This window comes from Ruditapes philippinarum, unplaced genomic scaffold, assembly GCF_026571515.1.
Source record: "Ruditapes philippinarum isolate M1 unplaced genomic scaffold, ASM2657151v2 ctg12322_1_1_1_1, whole genome shotgun sequence".
NCBI lineage: Eukaryota > Metazoa > Mollusca > Bivalvia > Venerida > Veneridae > Ruditapes > Ruditapes philippinarum.
In genome coordinates, this window is record NW_026854181.1 from 508 (window position 1) to 14,237 (window position 13,730).

The following is a 13,730-nucleotide window of genomic DNA, read 5'->3' on the forward strand; positions in this document are numbered from 1 at the left end:
CAAATTAATCAAATCAAAATAAAAGAAACGAACAGAAATACAAGTAGTATATTTTTCGCCCTTTTATAACATAACTGAAATCTGTAGACTGATTTGAAAACTTATGCACCTAGTTGTAGTTCTTATTCTGATTTCAGGGCTTTTTTCTTCACAGACTGCAAAAGCAGCCTTTCCCCTTATTTTGGGGAAAAATAATATGATACTTTTGTAAATGGGGAAGAAAAAAATTGCTGTCAATTAAATTCTTGGGGAAAACTACATGATTTGTAAAAAAAAAATTTTGAGGAAGCCATCCTTAAACCACCTCTGATATACAAAGAAAAAAAGCTCTGGATTTGTATGCGTTATAAATTTTAATAACATAATAAACTATACCTTTTCTTCAGCATTTTGTAGATTATTGAGAAGTGTCGCTACTTGATCGTACACCATGTTAGTGAGATCATGCCAGGAAAACTGGTTGAACGTCTTCTCTTTACTGGCTACCACAATCTTACCAGATAATAATCTCTGGTATAAACCATGTAAAAATGCCAGCTTCTCCTGAAATTTGGGGAAATTTTTGTGTGAATATTTTCAATTAAGGTCTATGACTGTTCATGATTATAAGTAAAAGCAATTTATCTGCCAAATTCTCTGAATGCTGCACTGTCTGAGATATTTGTTTGATTGTAAACCTTCAGTCTTTAATACATATGGGACTTAATGAGGAAAGTTTACATTTATTTTTGCTTTAAGTCTAAGCATAAATTTTTAATGTTAATTAATCATAAAAAAGCGACAAGTCACTTTCTTCTAACAAAAATGTTGAGATTGCATTGAAACTTTCTGACAACATATAATATGCAGCTATGACTAACTCAGCTGGAAACCTTATTTTCAATGAAACAAATAGCAGCAAAAATTACTCAGAAACTTGAATTCTAAATTTCATTTCAGACTTTAAAATTCAAAGCTAATGAACAAGGATTTAAGAGCAATACCAATATAGTAATACAAATTTTATATACCAACCTCCTCATCATTCTTATGTTTCTTTACCAACTTCATAATCTGTGAGAAGAGAACAATAAATATTTACTGATTAAAATAACAATTTGCTAGATGTCTTCCTGACAAATTACTCTACTCTGAAAATAAATCAAATGACATATTAATTAACATTGTGAATGTTTCAATGGAAATACAGACATGTGTTCAATTTCATGTATAATTCCAGTTCTCTGCCAAATTAAATTTTAAGGATATAAGGATATAATATCATTTGGAATGTAAAAATATCAACAATCTCTGTAACTTCATCACCTTGTGAATACATGTACCAATCACTGTACTTACTCTGAACATGTGTTCTGATTTGTCATAAAACTTAACATTATTTATTTCCAAATTAAGGCAAATGGACACTATTCAACACATTTTTTTTTCTTTTTCCCTTGGAGTTATAAAAAAATGAACATGATTAAACAACAATCTATCGCAAACCTCTTCAGACAGCTCTTGAATGCGGGTCCTATCTTTGCTTTGATTGGTTGCTGTACTCTGCATGTCTACTTTGAGACGAGTAAGTAATGTTTCAAGTTCACCATACTCGGACCTCACACGGTTTAGTTCCTTTGCTGTGCGTGTATAGCTTCTCTGAGCATCCTCTAGTGCCTTGTCTTTAGCCCAGATCATCTCTTTACACTGCTCTATTTCCTTTGTTAATCCTGTACTAGACTTCTTCATTTTATTGAGCTTTAATAAGATGCAAAATTGTATTAGAAATAAATAATTATTCAATTTTTGGATAGGTCTGGAATAAAAGTTGTTATTCTCTTCTAGTTTGGTTTCCCTCTTAAGTCATACCAGCATTATATGCTGACTGTCCATTAAAGGTAAAAAGTTGACTTCCATTAAAGGTTAAATGTTGACTTTGCAATAAAGATTAAATGTTGACTGTCCAATACAAGTTGCATGCTGACTGTTCAATATAGGTTATTTATTGACTATCCAATTGTTGACAGCCAAGTTTTACAGGTGAAGAAAGACCTTAGATACCCACATCTTTGTTTATCATTTCAGGCATAAACAACACTTGATAAAACCACCACATTTGGCATTACTGTAAGCTACCTGAATAGCTTCCCAAAATGTAAGAATCCAAAATTACTTGTGGGCTTTAGATATCTTTAACAGTTAAAGGGAAGCAACTGTTTATAACATCTAGCTCATTACAATTTTCTGCATTTGTATAAGAAATCCAAAGACTAAAAGTTTAAATATATTCACACAAGACACCAAGTAAATTGTAACAAGTAAACTTTTCAAACTCAACATGCAGCATTTTAGTCTGCCTGTTGCTATTATAGTTATTTACCTCCCTGAATGTAAATACAGATAGTGGTTTACCTATGCCCCTAATGCCATTATGCCAGACTTGTCAACTCATTCGTGTGTAGACATTAAAAGACAAATTCCTTCACATACATGTGCCTAAATTCATATCAGTGAAAGTTTAATAAAGAAATATAGTGAAGTTTATGTTTAAATAGTCAAAGATTCCTCACCTCCTCGGATGTATTATCCAGACGTTTCCTGTAGTCAGCAAGTGTAAGTCGTAAATTCTCTAAAACTACAGATGGTGCTGGTGTTTTGTTCCCTTTACTTTCCTTTCCTTCTGTAATACATTCACATATATTAAATATCATACATAATTTAATTTTACCTATGAAATATGGTGCTATATCAGTCAAATATAATAATTCTGTCATGTTTTTTCAACACAATGTAACATGACGGCATTAAAGTGAGTATTGAACCCATCACTCACTGATAAATAATCTAAATATTACTGCGCTCTGAACAATTAGCAAAGGTTTGCATGAATAACTTTTATTCTTTTTTCTCGATGATAAAATTAAATAAAAAGGTTTTTTTTCGTTTTCATGATATATGGAACATATTTTTACTGATAAAATTCAATATTTCGTGAAAATATATTCCATATTACACTCAAGTGAAAAAATATCCTCTTAAGAATATAGAAAATAAATATAAAAAAAGAAATATGAAAGGATTTCACATACAAGATAGAATATTAACAACAATTTTAACTTAAAACTCAAGTAGTGTTAAATTTCTATATAAAGTTTTAAACAATTGAGACATTTACTTTGTTGGGTAGATTTCTTTTGTTTACTGTTATCTGAAGATATCTGAAAGTTTTGTAACAACAGTTCTAGTTCCCTCATACTGCCACCATATGTCTCTTCAAGATAAATCTGACGCTTCCTGGCCTATAATACATTAAACAAATTAAAGTGTACCCAACATTATCAATGTAGGTTGATGAAAGGGTTTACATGTATGACACAGATACTTTTTCTCATACACATCACCAAAAATTATATTCCTTTCTGTGCACATCACTAGTAAATATTCCCTTCTTGAAAAAATTACACAAAAAAATCCATTTTCTAACATTTCACCAAATACTAAAAAAATTTTTCTAGTATAATACATGACCAAAAACTAATCCTTTCTTTTTATGTATACTTTGGTGAAATCCCAGAGATAATACCTAAATGAAAGTGTTAGAAATGAAATTTTTACATAAAATAATAGAATATTATAGAATAAATTCTATTTTATGCATTTCAAGTGTTTACAATGATATTAATTCATTCAAAATAACAACAAGAGCACTGCATGCAGTGTTAACGCACGTCTATTAAAATAACTACTTCTGACATAAATTCTGTGGTGAAAGTGGCATAACAAAAATATAGTTTTCAGAATTATTCCACTTGTCTAACAACTGCACCTTGTCGAAATAAGCAGGTATTTAAAGTTTCATGCTATTAACATTGAAATATTTGAATAATGGGTGACATTCAAGTTTTTGCATGACGACAATACAGTGATCATAATTGCTCGACTTTTCTTTGAAACACATGAGCTTTAAAAAATTATATCAAACCTTAGATAATTCTTCTTTTAGCTCCAGGAAATTTTTCTGATGAACTTCTAGCTCTTTCGACAAAGTTCCGATTGTTGATTTCTTGTTCTCCACCTCATTTGTAAGCTGTTTCTTTACAGAACTATGTTCCTTCTCCAATCTAATCAAAAGAACACAATATATACAATAAAGTCCCAGTTTATTATATAAAACAATTGTACACAATATCTCTCTTCCTATGCTATAAGAAATTAATCCCCTGTTTTTTAACCCCTATAAATGTCAAAGGCAATCAAACTATGAACATCTGACAGATACTCTTTTTTTTTTGCACAGCCATTATAATATTTATCAGTATTATACATTTTCTTTCAGATAAACATATTGAATAACTAGTGTGATTAACTTCATTCAAATACCAGGTAACCAAAATGGTAACCGGTATGTTGTTATTTAATATGGTTATTATTCAAAATATACTTGATCAGTATTTCCTAAACAAGGCATTGTGGTTTCAAACCCTACTAGTGTCACTACAAGGTTTTCTCATAATTATGAAACATGTACTGGTCAGTTCTAGGAATATGAATTAAAAAAAGGTTCAAATATGATACAAACTTTCTTCAAAATCAAGGTTAAATAAACACTTACTATAAAGTATCTTTCAGTTACAAAAACCTAACAACCAAAGATAAAGAAAATATGTAAACAACATAAATTGTTAAAGATTTTGAACATATTAACATACCTTCCTAATTTATCACTCAGCTGCTTATTTGTCTTCCTTTCATCTTCATAAGATGTCTCTAGTTCCCTGTAGATAGATATAAGTTTTCATTATATTATATAAAGTAATTGCATTTTATAGTCTAAGTTTCATGCTTACACATGTTCACCGACTTTACAGCTATTACCCCTGGTCATCGGGCTACTGGTATCTATCTATCAATCTCCCTGGGGAGTCTTTTAACTCCGCTTAGTGCAGCCGACACTTGGCGCAACGGAATTATACCACCCTCGCAGGTACCCATTTACACCTGGGTGAAGTGAAGCAATCGCAGGTAAATTTCTTGCTCAAGGAAATTAGCAGTGCCCCTGGTGGGGTTCGAACCCGGGGCCTCTTGATCCCTAAGTGCACGTCCTACCACTGGACTACTGCTCCTACGTTATATTATATGCAACTTTACTTATTGTACCTTATTATGACAACACTGGATAATTTGTATCTGAAAAGCATTTGGGCCAAGCTTTATTTTCTACTTTTCTAGGTTCTAGGATGACCAATAAGTCACTATTTCTATTTAGGAAATTCTTGTTAAGGTAAAAAAATGTTTAAGCACAGTGCACTGAATAACGTTGAATACATAGAATGAAATGGTTTGATTTGTTAAGTTTAAGTCATAAACAGACACTTAAATTGTAATATGGTGACTTTTAAGCCATACTGGTGGAGAAAGACCTTTGAGTAGAACCACCAGCCTTCTGTAGGCTTGCTGGATAGCTTCAGGATTCAATTCAACAGGAGAGAAGAGCAAGTAACATAAACCACTCAAGCATGGAGGCCCTTTGGATGCAATGACAATTTAAATTTTATCACACATAACAATGAAGAAATTTCTTGCAGAGAATATCAATTGATGAAAGTGCTTGTTAAAAAGAACATCAGAAAAAAACGACTCTTAATGACTCTTAAGTCTTGAACAAGTTATACATAGTTAAAAGCTTACTTGATTTGTTTTGTTAGTCTGTCTATAGCTTTATTTGCCTCATTGTTTGCAGATTTCTCCACATCTAAAGCTCCCTCTAGGTCACGCACCCTCAACTATAATACAATGGAAATGTTAAAAAAACACACACTATAACATTATTTCATTGAGTCTTGAACAACAAAGTGCAGGTTAAGACAAGGAGGGAGTACAGGTTAAATTGAGATAATATGAAAGCATTGGGGATATTTTTTCTTAATATTTCAAAATAAATTTACAATAATATATATATAAGGTTTTATTTTTCAAAAAATCACAGACACATCTCCCAATGTAGCAGAATCTTTCTTAAACTTAACATTTAAGCAGAGTTAAATTTGTAACATTGCTTTCTAGGTTTAACATCAAATTCTGAAAAGTAAAAACATTCCAAGCAATGTGATTAATATAATGAAAATGATGGAAACAGAACAAGTTCATGTATAATACCTGAACAATTTCCGAGTTAAACTTTGTCTCTAAATGAGCTGCCCTCTCTAGTTCTATACTCTCCTCCGTGGAACGTGCACGCTGTAACGCTGACTGAAATATTATATCAGAGAAATAATACATTTCATACTGGATATAAAGTTAAAAGATATATGCACTAAGTTAGAATATTGGGGTTTTCTATAAATTACATATTTTAATAGCATTGAAATACCGGTGGTCAGCTACCGAGACATAGGACCTTACTGTGATTTTAAATTGCTGATTCGACCACTTCAAGCTAATTATGTAAATTCTTTTTTTATCGGTGTATTTTTGTACAGTAAACATTTCTTGATACAGGTGCTAGGTGCTTAATATCAAAATCAAGTGTATGAAGTTATTTGCGATATTTGTATGTTTTGCTTAATGTGTTATACATGTACAAATTGGTTATAGAATGGTGCTATGTTTTTGATGATATATAATTAACTACCTCTAGATCTTTCCTTGCCCTTTCCTCCCTTTCTTTACAGTACTCTAACTCGTGGCTGTTCTAAAACGCAGGTTCCTTTTACTTGTTGCTTTTTTACCATCTAAAAAAACAAGAGAAAAAACATTTTTACAAAAAGTGGTTGGGGGGGGGCAGATTCCTTTAAGACTCTCATGCCTAATGTTTATCATTGCCTTTTAAAAAGTAGGCTTTAAAAAAATGATTTCAAAAAGAATTTTTCTTTACATGATTAAAATTTAAAAATTTTTTACATTTATAATTTTTTTTTAAAGGGTTTTGTAAAAAAAAAGTTACATAGGAAAAAAAAAAGGTTTGTTAGCCTTAATTGTGCCTCCCTTTTAAAAAAACTTGAGGTTTTTCCCTACCTTCCTACCCTTAATTTAAATTTTTTTTGTTTAAAACCCGTAAGTCCAAAAGTTATGTACCTGAATAAAAGTTGAATAAAAGAAACTTTTTAAGGTCTTTTTGTGCAAACATTATTAGTTAAAGAACATAGACACAACAAAGTGACAACATTGCAATTTTAGAAAAAGAAAATTTAAATCATAGATTATATTTAATAGAATAAATTTCTCAGCCAGCAAAATTTTAACTCACTTTCTAAATCCTGAAGTCTTTCATTCAACTCGGATATGACACTGAAATAAACAAGAAAAGACACTTGTCTATAACTTTACACTGTCAAAATGTCACAAAAATGTTACACAGAAGAAAAAATTATAACTATAAATGCATTCCTTTATAAATATATGTATACATAGTTTATCATGAAATGTTGGTCAAAATGTTGGTCAAAATGAAAGACATTTTACTGCCAACAGGTTTTCGCATGAATATATCAAGAACAAACCTAATATCATATGACTGTTTAACCTACTTATATATATAAAATTTGAATAAAATTCAACCAAACTGTTACATTTTGTTATCTATTGATTAGGAATAAATCTGTATTTTGTGCCAGTACTTACGTCATTGTTAATATAACTTAATAAAAAAGTATTCAAGAATTCTTTTACCAATACTTGCATGATCCTCAAAAAAAAACAAAAAAACATCCGCGCAGTCTAACCAGGCTCTATACTGTTGGCAGCTCAATTTTGTTTTTTGATATTAAAATCCCATGGACTGTTTCAAATTCAGAGTTGGACAGATCCATTATAAAAATATAGCAGGTCAAGGGTTAATAAATCAGTAAAGTAAAACAGTAACATAACAAACCTTTCATGCTGATGTACAACACTGTCTAATTTATGTTTCTCTGATTCAAGAACCTCATGATCTGTCATATTCTTTGATAATTGAGCATCCTGAAAGAATTAACATAACTTTTCTGTACAAATATTTCAAATTTTTTAATTCACAATGCTTTCATGCATATAAAAGTTTGAGAAGTTAAAGGCTACCTCTGTTTAAAATGTTCATAACTTTTTCTTTCACATTTTTTTTAATAAATATTGATATCACTGAGCAAACAAAGAAAAAATATTATCAAATTAATGTGTTTGAAACTTATATTGTGAAAGTTGGAAATATGATACAAAAATGTCAAGTTTAGAATTTAAACGTTATACACACTCATAATTTATAGTCACTTAATGTAACTAACCTTAGCTTCAAGTTCATGTCTGAATTGTTTTTCCCTCTCATCTGAATGATCTCGAGATTGTTGCAGATTGTCTTCCAGTCGCTTTAATTCATCTTCATAATCTGCCAACTTTTCTATAAATAGAAATAAGGGAAAACCCACAAAATTAAATACTAGAATTAATCTTGGGAGAATTGTTCTTTGAAGTTACCCTAGCCGTTGAGAGTTAAATCATTGACTTGTGTTATCTACCCTTGAGTTTTCAGGTCTAGCTTATATATACATAAGTGTGACAAATCTTATTCTTACTTTTGAATTATGTTTTTAATTTAGTTAAAACATATTTATTTAGACTTGATTGCAAAACAAGTTCTTACAACTTATATTTATTACTTTCAAGTCCGCTTCCTGGAACCACCCAGTACTGGTGTCATATGAAGAAACTTGGTTGTGACCTGATTAGGACTCGAACCCATGATCCCGGAGTTGAGAGGCAGACATCTTAACCACTAGGTCACAGTTACCTTTGTTTTTAACTTATTCTATGTAAGAAAAAAAAATTGTCATTGATTTCCATTAAACATTTGTGTTTAAAATTCCTACTTTCAGTCAATCTGGAAATTCTTTAAAAATAAGCCATTTGCTACACTTACTTTTCAGTTCTTTGTTTGCTTCATCCAAAGATTTTTCATGACTTGCTGCAGAATGTTTTTGCTGTGCTAAATCCCGCTTTGTTCGAGCCAGTTCGAACTCTACATTGGCACGGGATGCCTCCCCCTTCTCCAGGGATGCTCGTAATTTTGCTATCTGACTTTCTAACTCTGATACCTAGCATTAAAAGAATAGCCTTTTAAACTTAAAGCCATTGATAAAAGGGTTGATAAGTGTTGAAAAATATTTCTCAAAAGTTAAGACTTAACAAATTATCAAATTTTCAGTTTATGATGTGTTATAAAATTCTACACCATGTCAGTCATGAAGCAGCAAAATACGTTGAAATACTTAACAAATTGCCAGGGTGAGGCCCTTAAACATTTCATGGACTGATGCATATTCAAAGCAGAGCAAAATCCATTACACTAATTCAACAGACCCAGAGTTATTATAGACATATACACACTGCATATACATCATGCATATATAACATATCTAATACGAAAAAGGACCAAAATTTGTATGCATGTATTTCAATTCATTAAAATACACTATTAACAAACATTACATAATTTATTAAATCATTGCCATGATTTATGGCAATCTAAGGTTTCTATTACTTTTTGTTTCATTAAAATGATTTTTTGCAAAACTATGACTACACACTGCTTTTATGTGAATCACAAAATAAATTTTCTCATATATGCATGTATTTAGATTTTGATTCTATTATTTCATGTCGCTAATGATGAGAGACACAGAGTTTAGAGCTTGAAACTTTTCTGGCACCAAAGCTAACACTTAAATAAATATTTGTGGACATTCCAACAGTGCCTGATATCTTTAATTGACATTGTCACCTAAAGTTCAGGAAATACAAGTACCTCTTTGTTTGCTTTGGTTGCAGCCTCTAACCTATCTCTCTCTATTGAATTTAATCTTTTACGTAGGTTTGATACTGTATCTGTTACAAAAAAAATCAATATAAAACGATGAATACTCAATTTTTACTTCAAAACATCTTTCTGTTAACTTACTATACAAGTTGTGAAATAACAATATCAAATGAATTTATCTGTCAAACTACCTAAGAAAGTCTAGCATCTTAATTATCAATCAATTAGTATCTGATTAGAATAAAATATTTTTTTTTATCAAAAACAAACAAAAGCAGGGGACAACCTTACCTTGTTCAGTTTGTAAATCTGCTATAACTTGTTTGAGTTGAAGTTTTAACTGGTTATTTTCAATTCGTTGTCTGCCAGCATCTTCAGGCCCTGGTGACATTGGTGCTAGTTTCCAATCTCTAGAGTTATCCAGAGAGAATGACATATCTGGTTTGACACCCTGTACAAATGAATACAAATTATATTAACTAGATAAATTATTTCATGATTTTCAGCACAAATTCATAACTGGTATTTTCTCAGAAATCAAATACAAGTGGAGGCAGTATGGCCAAGAGCTTACTGTGTCAGACTAGAAATCTAAGGATAGCTGACTTGTTTTCTTGAGCAAGAAACTTTACATTAAATTTTATTACTTAGTACTGGTTGGTTCCAGGAAAGATTTGAGAATGTTTCAATAAGCTTACAGCTTCCAACACAATCAATCTAAAATAAATTTGTATAAATTAAAGCAAATACAAGTGATAAAACTCTATTAGTAAGATTCAAATCTGTATAACAGCATCCTTGAAGATGCAATTGTATTATCAAGCTCATACTATAGTCTTAATTACTGTGCTACATGACTGATATTAGGTATGACTGGAGTTACCTTTCCATATGTGAAGTTGTAGGAACCATCTTGATATCTTAGTATATCTTCACTCTGTCCAGACTCGTCTCTTAACCCTGCATCTCTTTCTCGGGTTTCATCATCTGAATTCATTTTTCTGAAACTGAAAGAATAGTTTTATTTATTATTATGTTTTTTAGCTGATTTTCATTCAAACATCTTCTAATGTAAACTTACTATGATGTTTCAGTCTGTACATGTTAAGTTGGAATTTTAGTGCATTATCTGTTCAGTTACAATTTCTTACTGTCTTATTCTTTAAACTTTAGCTAAATTAAATGGTATAAATACTTAATTATTTTTTGAAGATATTTTTACAATGAGTGCTTCTCCGGGTTTAGGCTTGATTCTGTTCTGATATATAGGACTTGAAATAAGCTTTGGAGCTAAATGGTTTATTTCTGTTACCACAGATCATCTGATATCATTATTATCATGTAACTAAATGATGTTATTATGGGGGTTATTATGGCGAAGCAAGCCCGGACTTTGGCTTGTCCAAATATTGACTACATGTGTATATTTAAAAGGAAATCAAATAAAAAATATAAAAAAAACAATCAAAAATATGTAGAAATCTTAACCTATCATTGGAATTTATAGTGTCATTTTTAGTTGGTCGCCACTATTTTAATGTAGGAAGTGGCTAGCCGTACGGGCCCGTACGGCTAGCCAAAAGTTCTAGCCGTACGTGAGTCACGTACGACTAGCCAGGACACACTGTATTGTCTAGCCGTACGGCACTTTTCAAATTTATATAGAAGTCGAAATTATACATATATGTTTTTTCATGACTTTAAGCGAGGATTTTAACCATGAAATAGTAATTGTCTTCGTATATTTACTTTAAATATAGATTAATCGCCTTGTTGGCTACAGTAAAAGAAGTACGAATATTGATCTTTATCATTTCAAGACATCGAGAAAAAATAGCATTAGGTCGCAGTTAAATAACATCAATTGAAATAGTTTACAAAATTTTGATAATAATCCTTTTTTGTTTCATAAAGTTTAATTTTCGACACCTTTAAAATGAAAAAAAATAATAATCAATGCATGTTAGGCTCTGATATTTGCGTCAATTACCGACGGTATAGAAGTTTGTCCATCATTAAGGAAAGTTTGCATGTTCCGTGAAACGCATTTTAAAATTTCTATTGTCAGTCCCTGGGTAGGCTTTATTTAAGGCTTATTAATTGTTTTTGCTTTTATGTTCGATATTTATCTACTGTATTTGAAAATTATACAATTATTTTTGCTTTTCACCGTTTTTTTTTTCAATGTTCTATGTATTTATTTCACTCCGATCATTATTTATTCGATCCATGTGCTTAATTAACAAAAAAACATCTTTAGGTCAAATAAAACAACAAATCATAATCATGAGGCACAAAATAACATATGCATGGTCGACTTCTATATAATTTTGAAAAGTGCCGTACGGCTAGACAATACAGCGAGTCCTGGCTAGTCGTACGTGACTCACGTATGGCTAGAACTTTTGGCTAGCCGTACAGGCCCGTACGGCTAGCCATTTCCTTTAATGTAACTCATTGATAATCACAAGGCCAATGTATTCTGATAACAGAACATGTTGCAACTTTCCAGCTTAAGAATAACTGTAACTCATTAATTTAAATATTTCAAAGATTCCCTTTTAAAGAATTCATAAACAATTTTAAGAACAAATTGACTGCTTGCAAGACAAACTGAAACTGTCCAAAGATTTTTGTAGGCAACTTTCATCTTGGCATGTCCTTTAACTCTGAAAGGAAGCATCACATTGCATTCAGGCTTAAATAAAGCGAAAGTATTTAGTTAAGATACGAGTAACGATGATCTTCAAGAGTATCACACAAATTTGATCACTGACATTTCTGGGAGACAGGTCCAGACTGGATTCTGTGCATATCTGATAAATCAAATTAGGATTTTCTCCAAATTTGCGTCAATTAAATTGATGATACAGTTTAAATATAACAGTTTATGAAACATACTTTTTATTTCTCGGCCAACTTTGTATATTTCAGCCAAATACTTGTGAAAACATGGAAAGTTTCAATTCTGCCAGTTCAAAAGTTTCTGTTAGCCGCCATACTGTTTATCTACCGTGACTTCCGCTTCTACGCAAATGAAAATCGTCTACCATACTAAGCGCTTGGAGATGGGAACGAAATGGACGCTATTTCGCGAAATGAACGTTTCGCCTCTGGTACCACTTAAATAAGCAAAGGAGATTTTTTGGCGCAACGGAGTGCAAAATTTAAAATGTGGCAATAAAATGCGATTAGCAATGCATTTTTTTAAATTTAAATTAGTATGTGTTGAATAAAATAATATTTTTATAGAAATCATCTAAAAACAACATTTTCTACATTATAAGCATTGTAATTGTTGTAATACCGCTCATATCTCCAGTGCGCAAAAATTTATCGGCTCAACGGAGATTTTTTTTTTCAAAACTAGCAAACAAAGAACTTTTTATTGAATTTGCATTGGTATATGCTAAATAAAGTCATGGAGTTTAATATAGAATGTATATCTTTGATAAAGTCATATGTTGAAATTACAGAATCAACTTCAAGTATTTTTTTATTATAAACATTCATTGTATTGTTGCAGGGTCTTTCAAATAGAATTCTATTTGAAAGACCCTGATTGTTGTTATACCTTTCATAAATTCGGTTGCGCCGATGGATTTTTGCGAAATGGAGATTTTATTTTCAAAACTATGTACTGTTTTTTATCTTTAAAAATAAAATAATTAGATAAGATGATATTGTTGATATTATAATTTTATACATTATACTGTACAAGTTTGATTTTATAAGGTTGAATACTGTGGGACATATTCGGCCGCATTAATCACAGTTGTCTTTATAATTATATGTGCCATCAGGGTCTTTCAAATAGAATGGTCTGGAAACACACTATGTAAACCCTTCTCGCTACAATTAAACATGTCTCTGTATAAATCGGTATAGTTTGCTATAAGCAAATTATGTAAGTGTTCAAGAAAAGGGCGAATATTAAATACAAGAGCAAAAACGAAAATTTTAA

The 13,730-nt window shown here is 31.0% G+C and overlaps 1 protein-coding gene across 1 annotated transcript; it reads right to left on the reverse strand.

Annotated features, from left to right (window-relative positions):
- Nucleotides 1-375: 375 nt before the first annotated feature.
- LOC132739285 (coiled-coil domain-containing protein 171-like) lies at nt 376-12,801 on the reverse strand (the record flags this gene model as incomplete). Its single annotated transcript, XM_060726962.1, is given in 19 exon segments — nt 376-543; nt 1,015-1,053; nt 1,486-1,737; nt 2,550-2,656; nt 3,155-3,278; nt 3,962-4,100; nt 4,689-4,754; nt 5,668-5,762; nt 6,136-6,228; nt 6,611-6,670; nt 7,002-7,053; nt 7,222-7,266; nt 7,850-7,938; nt 8,238-8,350; nt 8,870-9,044; nt 9,755-9,834; nt 10,058-10,217; nt 10,650-10,773; nt 12,668-12,801. Coding segments are annotated over 18 exon segments (1,971 nt in total), but the record flags the coding sequence as incomplete, so codon positions are not given.
- Between the last annotated feature and the right edge of the window lie 929 nt (nt 12,802-13,730).